Consider the following 14,619-nt stretch of genomic DNA (forward strand, 5'->3'; position numbering starts at 1 on the left):
AATATATTGGCTATGTTCCAAAGTAGAGGAGACAGCACACCTTCTAGAGGTGTTCCTTTGCTGACCCATCTTTTTAGATCCACAGATCCCAAACCTGTCGTAATGCATCTTAATTATAAACTTTCTTACGGTAGAGTAGACAGTACACCTCCTAGAGGTATTCCTCTGCTGACCCATCTTTTTAGATGTACAGATCCCAAGCCTGTTGTCTTGCATCTTTTAGTAAGTAAGTCATTAATAAACTTTCTTACGGTAGTGTTTATACCTAGAAACTCCAAATCCTTTATGATTGACGTTAGCTTTACATTACTGAAAGCACCTTCAATGTCAAGAAATGCTACCATTGTATATTCCTTGACAGCGAGAGAACCCTCTATGTAGCCGACTAGGTCGTGAAGAGCTGTTTCAGTGGATTTGCCTTTACCATATGCATGCTGCTACTGCCGAGACATGCGATCTCCAGGGATCTTTGCATTCAGATATGTTTCTATAAACCTCTCAAGCGTCTTCAGCATTAAGGATGACAGACTAATAGGATGAAAATCTTAGGCCTTCGTGCGGTAAGGTTTTCCTGCTTTCGGAATGAAAATCACCTTTCTGTCCCTCCATCGCACAGGTATATATGTTATGCTGATACAAGCAGAGTATATCTCCCTGAGCCAAGGAATCAGTCTATCAGATACAGCTTGTAATTCAACTGGTAATACATCATCAGGCCCCGGCGTCTTAAAGGAGTTGAAACTTCTTATCGCCCAAAGGATTTTCGGCTCAGACCCAATTTCCCTATTAACCTCCGACGAATGCACATCAGTGACAACCACGTAGTGCTTGTAAAAATTCTAAAAACTTTCACCATCATCTGTATGGAAACTTTTATAATTTATTCATAGTGATTGGCTCATATGCTAACCTTATAACTTGGAAATTTCCAAATGATATCATGGACCAGCGTAAGGGTAACCACAAATTCAGATTATTACGAACCATGGTAAGATAGTGGTTAGATTCTAATTAACATATAGTTTTGCAATGTCAAGCGACATGTAAAATTGGCAAGCATTTTCGGGATATTAGCCTTATGCAAATATATATGAATATATGTGTATGTGTATGGGAATGAATATCTATGGCTATGACTCCATTCATTAGTTTTGGTTGTTATTTTTATACCAACCATCAAAGGATGAGGGTAGTAGTATACCCTAGTCCTAGTGTACCCTAGTCATTCCGTTTGTAACACATCGAAATATTGGTATGAGACCCCATAAAGTATATATTGGGTTGCCCAAAAAGTAATTGCGGATTTTTCATATAGTCGGCGTTGAAAATTTTTTTCACAGCTTGTGACTCTGTAATTGCATTCTTTCTTCTGTCAGTTATCAGCTTCACTTTTAGCTTGATTTAGAAAAAAGTGTAAAAAAAGTATATTTGATTAAAGTTCATTCTAAGTTTTATTAAAAATTCATTTACTTTCTTTTAAAAAATCCGCAATTACTTTTTGGGCAACCCAATATTTATATTCTTGATAGTCCTGACATTCGAAGTCGATTTAGTCATGTCCGTCCACTATCCGTTCGTCTTAGAAATCACAATAGCTGCGAAGGAATGAATTTATCCGCTTTAAATTTTGTACATATCTATGTAGGTTGTTGGAGTTTTCTATCTTTCGTTTGTTGTGTTCTATCTTTCGTCTGGTTGATCCAGTAACTCTGTCACTAAGAAAGGGAGCGTACAGAGTGATCTGGCCCTGAGTTGAGTTTGTTTGGCTGAGCAATGAAACAGGTCACATGTGTCGTATGGTCTCTGGTAACAATCCTTACATACATCCTGCACATCGGCATCAATTCTTTCTCCTTAGGAGTTGAGGCGGCTGCAACTGCCAGATCGCAATTGAGCCAGGACTACTCTAGTTTGCTGGGGGAGGTCAATTTTTTTAGGTACATTGGGAGGTGGTCGTTCTCCATGGACCACATTCTAACTGAAGCTATTTACCGCATCTGCTACCGTGTTTGCATGAATGTTGTCTACACCCGCTTGATATGCCGCTTGATCTAGAGGTTCTCTCTTGTAGTGCTGAACCTCACGCCCTAGATCATGAAGATCAACCTTAAGACTTCTGTGAGGTGGATACCTACCCACACGATGATGATTTGGGTGGTCTCTGCGATTGCTGCCGAGAAGGTACAGCTGAGATAGCAAGTGATTAGGTCTAAAGGTGGCCCGTCGCAGTTCGAAGAGACACATTCTGACAGATATGAATATTATTCTACTGCGTGTCATAGACGTGACGAGACCACACTGGAGCTGCATAACTTACCACAGATCGGCCAATTGCTTTGTACGTGGTCAACAAGGTTTCTTTGTCAGCAAGACCTTGTTTCTACTTTTGACTTTATAGCAAACTAGCTGACCCGGGCCAGCTCCGCAGCGCCTTCTTTTACTTTATATGGATCAAAAGTTTCCTTGGAATATTTACTTTCGACAATTAAAGATCTTTTTGTGAAATACCATGCAAACTTGACTAACAGTTTAACAATATAAGTGCCTTAATCTGAATCCCATATGATCTTTATTGGTCTACGAATTAGGGTTTGGATGTAAGGTGTACTCCATTTTGAAAACACTTCATTTCAGCCCCATATTCTCATGATGTCTGATTTAGTGGTGTTTTCGGGGGAGGGGTGGTCCCCCAGATACTTGGCCCTGCAAAAATATCAGCATCGTGCTCTTCTCTCAAATACTATTTTTTTAAACCCTATATTGCCATTGGCTTAAGAGGAGTTTACAGGATGAGGCGTCCACCAAACATGGCCCCAAAATAGGTTATCAAAGTCGTTTTCTAATCTCAAATACCTTTCATTTGAGCCACATATTGGCATGGTCAAAATATTTTTATACCCTCCACCATAAGATGGGGGGTATACTAATTTCGTCATTCTGATTGTAACTACTCGAAATATTCGTCTGAGACCCCATAAAGTATATATATTCTTGATCGTCGTGAAAAAATCCGTCTGTCTGTCGAAAGCACGCTAACTTCCGAAGGAGTAAAGCTAGCCGCTTGAAATTTTGCACAAATACTTCTTATTAGTGTAGGTCGGTTGGTATTGTAAATGGGCCATATCGGTCCATGTTTTGATATAGCTGCCATATAAACCGATCTTGGCTCTTGACTTCATGAGCCTTTAGAGTGCGCAATTCTTATCCGATTGGGATCAAATTTTGCACGACGTGTTTTGTTATGATATCCAACAACTGTTCCAAGTATGGTTCAAATCGGTTCATAACCTGATATAGCTGCCATATAAACCGATCTTGGGTCTTGACTTCTTAAGACTCTAGAGTGCGCAATTCTTATCCGATTGGAATGAAATTTTGCACGACGTGTTTTGTTATTATATCCAACAACTGTGCAAAGTATGGTTCAAATCGGTCCATAACCTGATATAGCTGCCATATAAACCGATCTGGGATCTTGACTTCTTGAGCCTCTAGAGGTCGCAATTATTATCCGATTTGCCTAAAATTTTGTACGACGGATTCTCTTATGACCATTAACAAACGTGTTTATTATGGTCTGAATCGGTATATAGCCCGATACAGCTCCCATATAAATCGATCTATCTATTTTACTTCTTGAGCCCACAAAGTGCGCAATTCTTATTCGAATTGGCTGACATTTTACACAGGTCTTCAACATATAATTTAATTGTGGTCCAAACCGGACCATATCTTGATATGGCCTTAAAAACTATGAATATTAAGTTCCACTCTCTTTAAGACCCAAATTGTCTTGGTGAGCAAATACGTCCTATTTTGGGGTTTTTATGGTGGAGGGATGTCCGCTATACAGTTGGCCCCTAATGTTGATATCAGATATGTGGTCTACTCCCACATACCTTTAATTTGAGGCCCATATTTCCATAGTCGGCATATATAACCGGCTTGGGGGTGTTTTGGGGAATGGGCGGCCACTCAGTGAGTTGGCTTTGAAAATATATTGTATATCGGATTCGTGTTCCACTTTAAAAACCCTCTTATTTGAGCCTCATATTGCAATAGTCAGAAAATACCTCCTATTTGGGTGGTGTTTTGGGGGTGGGTGGCCCCATAGACACTTTTCCCGAATATTGATATCAAATTCGTGCTTTACTCCCAAAGACCTTTCATTTGAGCCCCATATTGCTATGGTCTTACATTTTTCCCCTTTGGGGGATGTTTTTGGTGAGAGGCGGCCCCCCAAACACTTGGTCCCATTTTTTGATATCAGATTCGTATTCTACATTCAAATACCTTTTATTTAAGCCATATATTTGGTCAGTAAATATGTCCAGTTTGGGGGGTGTTTTGGGGAAGGGGATGGACCCCTGATATTTAGATATCAGATTCGTTTTCTACTCGCAAATACCTTTCATTTGAGTCCCATATCGCCATGGTCGGTAAATATGTCCGATTTAGGAGTGTTTTGGGACTTGGGGTGCCCCCCTAGCACTTGGTCCGACAATTGGATATCAGATACGTTTTCTTATCCTAAATACCTTTCATTTGAGTCCCATATTGTAGTGATTGGCTTAAATACATGTTTGGTAGGTTTTAGGGTGGGGCAGCCCCCCTAGGTACCCCATCCGAAATTTGGATACCAAATTTTTATTTTTAGGGTACTGTATGAGAGCACACAAAATTTCGCTTAAATCGCACCACCCATCTCCGAGATCTGGTGTTTCTGATAATTAGGGTAAGGGGGAGGGTCAAGAAATGTAGTACCCTATTTTCACCACGGGGTCATTATGCACCATCTGTGAAAATTTCAAGAAAATCGGTTCAGCCGTTTCTGAATCTATAAGGAACACACAAACATACAAACAAACACAAATTGATTTTTATATATAAGATTGCTGTGGCATGTGGGGAGAATGTATAAGAGCTGTCAAATGTGGCACCAAGTATTTTGGGACACTTGATGGTCGGAAAAATTTCTCCATCGACCATCGCATTCATATCAGTATTCACCTCACCTTTGTAGTGAACAATGTGGCTAAAGATTTGTTGACAGATATCTTCAGATCTGTTGCAGCAAAATATGAGACATGTTCATTGAAGTAGACGTTCAACCTTTCGCAGATGTCAACAATGGGTGGGGGACCTGATGCCATGGTCATACAATCGTCCGCATATGATACGATCTCTAAGCCGTCTGAATGGGTGGAATGGAGGATAGGAAAATGTTAAACAGTGCCGGAGGTATCACCCTGATGCCATGATCGTGCAATCGTCCGCATATGATACGATCTCTGTGCCGTCTGGAGGGGGTGGAATGGTAGATAGATAGAGGTTAAACAGTGCCGAAGGTATCACCCCACCTTGGGGAACTACCTGTTTTACTCTACGGTGCTTCGACCTCTTATCCCTAAATTCCACAAATGACTGGCGACCACACAGATAATTAGCGACCCAGCGTTTCAGGCCTGGCTGGAAGGAAGTGTTGGCGATGTCCTCAAATTGTTTGTTATGGCTGATTGCGTCGAAAGCCTTCGATAGGTCCAGTGCATCAAGGACCGTTCTATCACATGGCCTGGGCTTTTTGAAGACACGGCAAATGTGTGCGGTGAAGGCATGCAAAGCAGTTGTTGTGCTATGCAATCTTCGAAATCCATGCTGATGTTTGGCGTATGGAAACTCTCCAACGAGGCTCGGGAAGAGTAGTGCCTCAAGCGTCTGGCTACTGGCGAGAGAAGGGAGTTCGAGCTGCACGACTCCTCCAAATTCGAGTCCTTTCCTGCATCCAGCAGCGGATTCACTCTACCCATCTTCCAGACATCGGGGCTTAAAAGAGTGTTCAAATACAAGTTGAGGACAGTTGAAGGATATTCAACTCCAGGTAGATCCAGATTCTTCAGCTTCGGTGTAGTCAGAGATTCCATCGGGGCCCAACGCCTTGGATGATTTGGCCCACGGATGACATTCGTAACTTCATCCGAGGTAAATTGTGATTGCTGTCCTTCAGCTCGGAGAACGCGAATACGACGAATGGCTCCCCTCCTAGCCCTGCCACTCTCGGGATGCAAAATAAATTAAAGGTCGAACAACCCGGCGCATCTCTTCGGATAAGTCACAGTTACGTCGCCAAAAGTGACTGAAGTCCTGTCAACCCGTCACTTCGTAACTTCGCTCGAGGTAAATTGTGATGGCTGTCCTTCAACTCAGGGACCACGAATACGACGAATGGCTTTCCTCTTAACCCTGCCACTCTCCGGAAGCACTATATATTGAAGATTGAACAACCTGGCGCATCTCTTCGGATCAGTCACAGTAACGTCTCCAAAAGTGACTGAGGTCCTATCATACCTTCTACCGGCGTTCGAGAGTGACTTGACATTAGACTAGAGCTTGCCTTAGCCAGTTACAGTTGCATTGCTCCAAGTGTTCCAACCACAAGTTCCGCTTATGTTCGTTGTCTTCCCTCCAAAGTCTTCCCGTCTCCAAAAGTGACTGAGGTCCTATCATACCTTCTACCGGCGTTCGAGAGTGACTTGACATTAGACTAGAGCTTGCCGTAGCCAGTTACAGTTGCATTGCTCCAAGTGTTCCAACCACAAGTTCCGCTTATGTTCGTTGTCTTCCCTGTTAATTTCCAGATTCAGCTCGCTGATTCTGGGGTTAGTAGAGTTAATACAACGACTCCCATCACGCTCGTCTGCAACGGGAAATTGGGCCTCATTTGGGTATTCGATCTGCTGGTATAAAGCGAGCTGCTGCTGCGTTAATGATGTCACGGATTTTCCTCCCGGATGTCATTAGTCTGAAGTGCCGTTTGGCGTACTCTCTGAATCCAGCCAAATCGGCCTTCTTCTGATTGATAAACGTTCGGCGCTCACAAGTTATGACGTCAGGCGTTAGGTCAATGGTGAGAATTATGGGGAGGTGGTCTGATCCAAAAGAAATTATGTCTTGCCAGGATACATCACCCCGAATATCAGGGGATGCAATGGAAATGTCTACCGAGCAGCTGCATCGCCTCGTAATCCATATGGGGGCATTCTCATCCACCGTGCAAAACGTTGAACTTTCAATCTGCTCTGCCAAAGCCATGCCCCGCTGGTCGTTAGCTAGGGGAGAATGCCATGAAACGTGATACACATTAAAGACTCCTAGAACCAGACGAATGTGGCCAAATAGTAGCCCACTTATGTCGGGCTTGTATGCTTGGTCATTAACTGGCTCACAACTTCCAACCAGCGGTATGTAAACGTTGTATAGTTCCATCTCGACAGTATCGGACTTGATTGCTATCCCCATGCACTCCATGTTGGGGTCACTAGCGCCAGGCACAGGCGAGATGGGTCTGTACAGCACGGAATGGCGTAACACGAAGACCAATCATCTACATCCATTCCTTAAGCGATCCTAAGGTAGCATATTGTATCCGAGACAACTGTGCAAGCTGCAGGTGTTGGTCAGCTTTGTCTCGTGGATCACCGCAGACAATATTTTCTACTATCTCGTCCATCTTGCCTCTCAGACCATTGCAATTCAATTGCAAAAAAGAAGCACTTCCCCGCACTGGCCTGCAATATTTTGGCTGGAATGCTGTTGTTGCCTAAATTGCCGTGCGGACGAGGCCGAGGGGGTCACATAGTCCGACGACAAGCACGCATAAGGCGACGACAACGTCGCTTGTGACTCACTGCTGTCTGTGTTCACACAGCATTTTGCACATATTCTGTGTGACTATACTCCCGTGGTGACGTAAGGCCAGAGCAAGATAGGAAATGTACCCACTCCATGCACCGGTTACACCTCACCGACACCGACCAATGATGGAGGCGGTTCTGGCAAACCGAACCTTGGGGTTCTTTTCAATCCCGGCGAGGACCAGAAGCGTACGAAGAAGACACTCCAGGATGTGCCTCTCCCATGACGAAAAAAGGACGAACACGTACACTGAGTCGGCAGAGTTCTATCGGGTCATTGCGGTGCGTACAACCGGCTACCATGGGATTGGATCGATGTAGGGGGATTGCAAATGGCCCATATCGAGATTTGAACATTGCTCCCATATAAAATGGTACTTCGACTGGATTCTTAAGCCCCCTAGAAGTTGCAATTATCATTCGATTTGGAAGAAATTTTGCACGTGGTGTTCTGTAACGACTACCAACGGTCGACCCAAATATAGCACATCGGTGTATAATCTTACACAGCTCCCATATAAACCGATTTGGAAATTTATTAGTGCTTAGTTATTACTTCCAAGGTCCACAGTAAGAATTGTCCAAATCAGACTATAATCTGATATATCTCCCATTAAGCCTTCTACGTCGCCAAGAAGCTAAAATTTTACCTGGCTTGGCTGAAATTTAGTACAGCATTTACAACTTTAAGCTTCAACCAAGTTTCGTTTTTGAGAATTTTCAGCACAATCTATAGTGTTGGTCTCGCAAGATTCGGCCTGACCGAACTTATCTCGTTTTTACTTGTTATGTATTCAAATTTACTGTCGACAGTTTTAGTTTCGTTCAACACTTGATTAGTTTAATTTTGTTGCTAAACATTTCATCTAAATACATGCCAGTATGTATGTGACATTGGGTCTGTATAGATAATTTAAACAAAAGATAACTGTAATTAAAAAACCACTGAATCGAGGTTTCGATACATAGACGCACACTAACCCTCACACACACACACATACACACACATGCATAAATTAACATTTGTAAGCATGTCCCATTATACCGAGACCAGGAGTATATGTGATAATGGGAAGTTTTGAGAAACCACAACATTGTGGTGTACAATAAATAAAATATCTCCCAAAAGTATGCACTACATTTAATGATACTAGACTCAGTACATGGATTGCATGGACATATGCAACATTTATTTGTAGGGTAAAAGTGAAGTAAACGAAAATAAGGTATTTGTCAAAGGTTAAAATAAAGCAATCATATAAATTTAATATTTTTTTTTTACATTTTCAAGTTTTTGCCTGTTAGGGCCAAGATCATTAAATTTTACAATTTTTTTTTTTTTGTTTCTTTTTCGAGACGAGCTCAATGATCGGAGATTTTCTTTGCAAATGAAAAGCCAGAGATAGCAACACACACCAACTACTATGGAGCGCGTTTTGTCTTTGGTTAGAAGACTTTCCAACCATATTAGATGTGATGGCTTCAAGGGCCGTGCGTTGGTATGTTCTATTTGAATCGTGTTAATTGCGAAAACGCCTCTATGATACAATTACGACATTTACCACGCTCGACAATCCTATCTTTTAGCTGTACTTTTTCCCAATGCATGTGTTTTTGTGTTATGACAGACCTTTTCTCTGCGACAAATTACACTACTTCCGTGGTACACATGATGCTGTGCATCTGTTGGAAGTTTTATCGAGAGCTTCGAACGCTAGACAACGGCAACGGCTCTCGCTGTTGCTTTGTGTGCCCAGGTTCGAATCCCGGCCGGGCGCTGCTGTATTTTTTTCCCCATTTTCAAGTTTTTGCTTATTAAAGCGAAGATCATTAAATTCTACAATTTAGACAACGGCAACGGCTCTCGCTGTTGCTTTTTGTGCCCAGGTTCGAATCCCGGCCGGGCGCTGCTGTATTTTTTTTCCCCATTTTCAAGTTTTTGCTTATTAAAGCGAAGATCATTAAATTCTACAATTTTTGTTTGTTTCTCTTTCGAGACCATCTCAATGGCAGTTTTAAGCTTCAAATATGCGCCATCTTTAAGATAGTCTAAAAATGAAAGACATTACAAGCTGCGATAAGTAAATGCAAAAAGGTAGTGCAGGGTTCGAAGCTATGCCAAGTACCATTCAAACACCCAAGAGGAAATGTACTGAAATAACATCGCCGGAAAACTTACAAACAGCCAAACCAAATATGGAGTCAAGTGAATTAATTGATCTGATCAAAGATACTATTAATAATAATTTAGATGACAAGCTTAAAATGCTCCCAACAAAATCTGATTTGGAAGATATAAAACAAGAAATCACTTCTATAGGATCAGAAATAAATTCATTAAAAGCGGAGAATCAAAACCTGCGGGAGGAGCTTAATAAGGTAAAAAAGGAAAATGCAGAACAAAAAAAAAGACATCACATGGTTACAAAATCAAATAAGGTCCAATAAAATATTTATAAAAGGATTAATTTCTGCTACCAAACCTATGGATGAAGTTAGAAAACTTTTCAGGGAAACATTAAAGATAACAGCGGATATATCAAATGTGCGTAAAGTTTTTGAACGTAATGGAAAAATGGCAGTGCTAGTGGAACTAGGTACCCCACAAGCTATAGATGAAGTTTTTCGCAACACTAAAAATTTGGCTGGCACAAACATATCAGTTGAACGAGACTTGATACCAAAAAGACAGCAACAAAAGAAAGCATTCCTGGGACTAAGGAAACAAATATTAGCAGTTAGCAAGCAATATAAGATTTTAGTAAGAGATGATAAACTCAAAATAAATAATATTTGGTTCAAATGGAATAACGAAAATAAGCTTATATGTGGTAATTCAAATGGAGAAGAGGAGCTAGTTAAACTATATGGAGAAAATATCAAATCAATTAACATCAACTTTAATCAACTAAGTCAAAATTTATTTTCAAAAAACTAAAAGTACCCACTACGGAAGAAAATTCTAAAACCTTATCAATTGTGGCATATAATATAAATGGGATTGAAAATAAATATTTATTCCCTACATTTTTCCAATACATTAAGCAGTTCGAAATATTTTTATTACAAGAAACTCATCTAGAAAAAGAAAAAACAGAAAGGGCAAGGTCTTACTTCAATGGATTTCATTTGTTTTTCAAACCTGCTATACGAATACACAGATTTGGTAGAGCTATTGGAGGAAGCATACTTGGTATAAGTAAAAATCTAAAAGATTTTGGAATATCGCATGAAGTCAATGAGAATGAAGATCTCACTATTAAATTGTTCAACAAGCACAATACCATTACTATAATTCCCCAATATTTAAGACCGGTTAGCTGGGATATTGATTTTAGGCGGTTAAAACAGATATTTCAAGATGTTGAAGTACCAAATGCTGTAATAATGGGAGATCTAAATGTTAGAATTGGAGAGCTGCGGCAGGATATAGGAGAATTTTACACTGAAAACTTTTATGCCGGTTATGAAGTCAGAAAATCGAAAGATAAGATTATAAATCAAAAAGGTAAACAATTTATACAATTCTGCAACGATTACAATATATTCGTATTAAATGGTGTAACCAAAGGCGACGAGGACGGAAAATGCACATATGTTAGCACAATGGGGGAATCGGTAAACGATATATGTGCTGTATCTAAAGAAACGTTGGATATTGTTAATGAATTTGTTGTCGATGATAAGGTGTGGTCCGATCATTTTCCTATAAACCTAAAACTGAATATGCAAATGGAAAAGGCAAAAAAGATGAACTTGCTACCAAAACTAATTTGGAAAGATAGTAGAAAAATTCAATACCAAAGTTCTCTAAATGAAAATTTTGATTGTAGCTTGTCCACAAACGAAGAAATAGGTCTAACCGATGTCTGTAAATTAATCCAACTATCTTCTGTGCCATCGACTGAATTATACTCATTTGAGCCGAAATGTAAGTGGTATAATAACAATTGCAACAAGGCAAGAATAAAAAGCTTTCAATTATTAAACGTGTACAGAAAAACAAAAGATTCAGAAGACCGAAAAAGATATCTGTCAGCGCAAAATCATTACAAGATAGTATGCAATAACAGTAGAGCCGATTATTATAATGAAATGGCAAGTAGATTAAATTATGTTACAAACTCAAAAGATTGGTGGAAAGTCGCCAGGGAAATACGTTGCCACCATAATCAAGCAGGATCTGCCCTTACATCAAATATTTTCAAACGCTATTTTGAAAATTTATTAAATTCAGTACAAAAAAATGCCGTTATATATTACGCACCAACATTTACGGAAGACTTGGATTTAGATGGACCAATAATGATGTCAGAGTTGAAAAAGATACTACAAAATGTGAAGATTAATAAGGCTCCTGGCGAAGACAGAGTGCCGTATGAATTCTTCGTTAATGGTACGGAACAGCTGCACAAACAACTGCTTAGAATATATAATAAAATATACACGGAAGGAACAGCTGATCCAACATTTACAAAAACGATCATTTATCCAATATATAAAAAAGGAGATAACAATGATCCGTCAAATTATAGAGGCATATCCTTTATGAACTGTGTAGCCAAAATATTTATGGGAGTTCTGAACGAACGCTTGTATAATTGGGTTGAAAAATATGGGATTCTGACTGAGTTTCAAGCAGGATTCCGTAAGAAATATTCAACGGTTGACAACATATATAACCTTTCAACTGTCATTAGTCTAAAGCTGGGGGAAAAAAGAAAAGTTTATGCCTTCTTCGTAGATTTTAAAGCGGCGTTTGACAATATATCCAGGCAAGCACTAATCTACAAACTCTTTCAGTTGGGTGTGTCCCACAAAATGGTATCTATGATAGAATCAATCTATAATAAAACGCAATCGGCAGCTTGGGACGGTTATGAATTATCTGAATACTTTGATACTACTAAAGGAGTGAAACAAGGATGCTTACTGTCACCATTACTATTCTCTCTTTATATCAATGACCTGTATGAATACCTTGAAGGCGGAATTTTTGTCGAAAATTTGAACCTACGGCTCCTACTATACGCTGATGACATTGTGTTGCTAGCAGACGACGTCCATGTATTACAGAATATGATACACAACCTAGAAATATACTGTAATACCTGGAACCTGGAAGTGAACCTATCAAAATCGGAAATTATGGTTTTCAGGAATGGAGGCAGACTAGCCAAACACGAAAAATGGAAATTTAATGGAAACGTAATTAAAATTACAAATGAATATAAATATTTAGGGGTAATATTCACACCAAAGATGACATTTACTAAACATATCCAAAATCGGAACAACCAAGCAAAAATTGCAATAAACGCAACATGGAAAAACTTTGTAGGCAGAACAGACATAAATATGAACGCAAAATGGAAATTGTTTTTAGCGGTTTGCAGATCCATTCAAACCTACGCTGCCCAAGTTTGGGGGTTCTGTCATTTCGAAGAAGTTGACTCCTTGCAACGTTATTTCTTAAAAAGGATTTTAAAACTACCAGTTTGTACTCCAAACTACGTACTCATGCTAGAAACGGAGGTAGAGGATACACATATATATACCCTGGGACTGCACTTAAAATATATAGGAAAAACTCTGTTTCAGCATTCGGGCGCTAGATTGACAAACCAGCTATCCAATATTGCATTACGCAGAAATGTCTTCTGGGTAAAAGAACTGAAATCCTTAGCTGCAAGTATGGATATTCAATGGCCTGAAGCATTTCCTTCATCAAGCCTATGGTATGACTTTACCAAGAAACTTATAAACAGCTTAAAACTGAACCTCTATCAAAATAGGATTCACAGAAAAACGGAAAGCCAACAAAGAATATATAAATACCTGGACCCGAACAAAGCCTATCTCTATCTTAATGAGCGATACACATCAGAAAATATTACTTGGATATTTAAAGCTCGCAGTGGAATGATATCCCTGGGTTACAATAACTTTGAAGAGAATGAGTCGGAAAAAATGTGTAAGCTTTGCAACCTAAGAGAAACAGAAACTTTGGACCATTTCCTTGGAATTTGTCCGGTTCTAAGAGAATTTAGATTGGCCGCCTTTAGTAAAGCATCATTGAGCTTCGTAGAAGTACTCCATATACTAGACGGAATTGAAGTGGGAAATTGGGATAAGCTAACAACTTATTTACGAATGGCTTATAATTATCGGCAACTTTTATTAAATGAATATCATTAATTAAAATTTAAAGTTTATGCGACAGACGTTATACACATAGTCGCTAATAAATATTACTTCTTTCTAAGAATAAATGTACATATTTAGAAAATTAATTTTAAGTAACATATCTGCTATGAATCAAAGATTTTATTCGAATAAAGAAGTCCTACTACTACTACTACTACTACTACAAGCTGCTGGTATCACTTATTTATGTGCTACCCATCCTGATTCCCTCATCTTATCTCGCTTTCCGATGCATGCTTCACTCGAAATGCTTTGCCTTCCACTTCTTGGCAATGAGTGACGCACTTTCACGTGCCATATGGCAGCATGAGAGCCTTGAGCTAGTTCTTCCAGCGCATTTTAAAAAAATCAATGTTATGTCACAGATGGTTTGATACATTAGCCTAACTTTGAATCGATATCTAAGCATCTCGATCTTCTATACTGAGTTTTGAGATTAGCAAAATTTTAAGTTGAAAATACATCTCAAAAGGTAGATGATTACTATCGTTATGTTTCGATTCGCTTAACTATGTCAACGTCGACGCTAATATTCTCGATCAAAGCAGACGGATACATATTGGGTTGCCCAAAACGTAATTGGGGATTTTTCATATAGTCGTCGTTGAAAAATTTTTTCACAGCTTGTGACTCTGTAATTGCATTCTTTCTTCTGTCAGTTATCAGCTGTTACTTTTAACTTGCTTTAGAAAAAAGTGTAAAAAAACTATATTTGATTAAA

At 39.5% G+C, this 14,619-nt stretch overlaps 1 protein-coding gene across 1 annotated transcript; it reads left to right on the forward strand.

The window, feature by feature from the left end:
- Positions 1 to 11,069: 11,069 nt before the first annotated feature.
- LOC131996302 (uncharacterized) lies at positions 11,070 to 14,039 on the forward strand. The gene is made up of 2 exons (XM_059365871.1): positions 11,070 to 13,429; positions 13,487 to 14,039. Exons 1-2 carry the CDS (start codon positions 11,079 to 11,081, stop codon positions 13,887 to 13,889), a joined length of 2,754 nt encoding a protein of 917 aa, XP_059221854.1. The 5' UTR covers positions 11,070 to 11,078; the 3' UTR covers positions 13,890 to 14,039.
- The last annotated feature ends 580 nt before the right edge of the window (positions 14,040 to 14,619 follow it).

The sequence above is a fragment of the Stomoxys calcitrans genome, chromosome 3 (genome assembly GCF_963082655.1).
Source record: "Stomoxys calcitrans chromosome 3, idStoCalc2.1, whole genome shotgun sequence".
NCBI lineage: Eukaryota > Metazoa > Arthropoda > Insecta > Diptera > Muscidae > Stomoxys > Stomoxys calcitrans.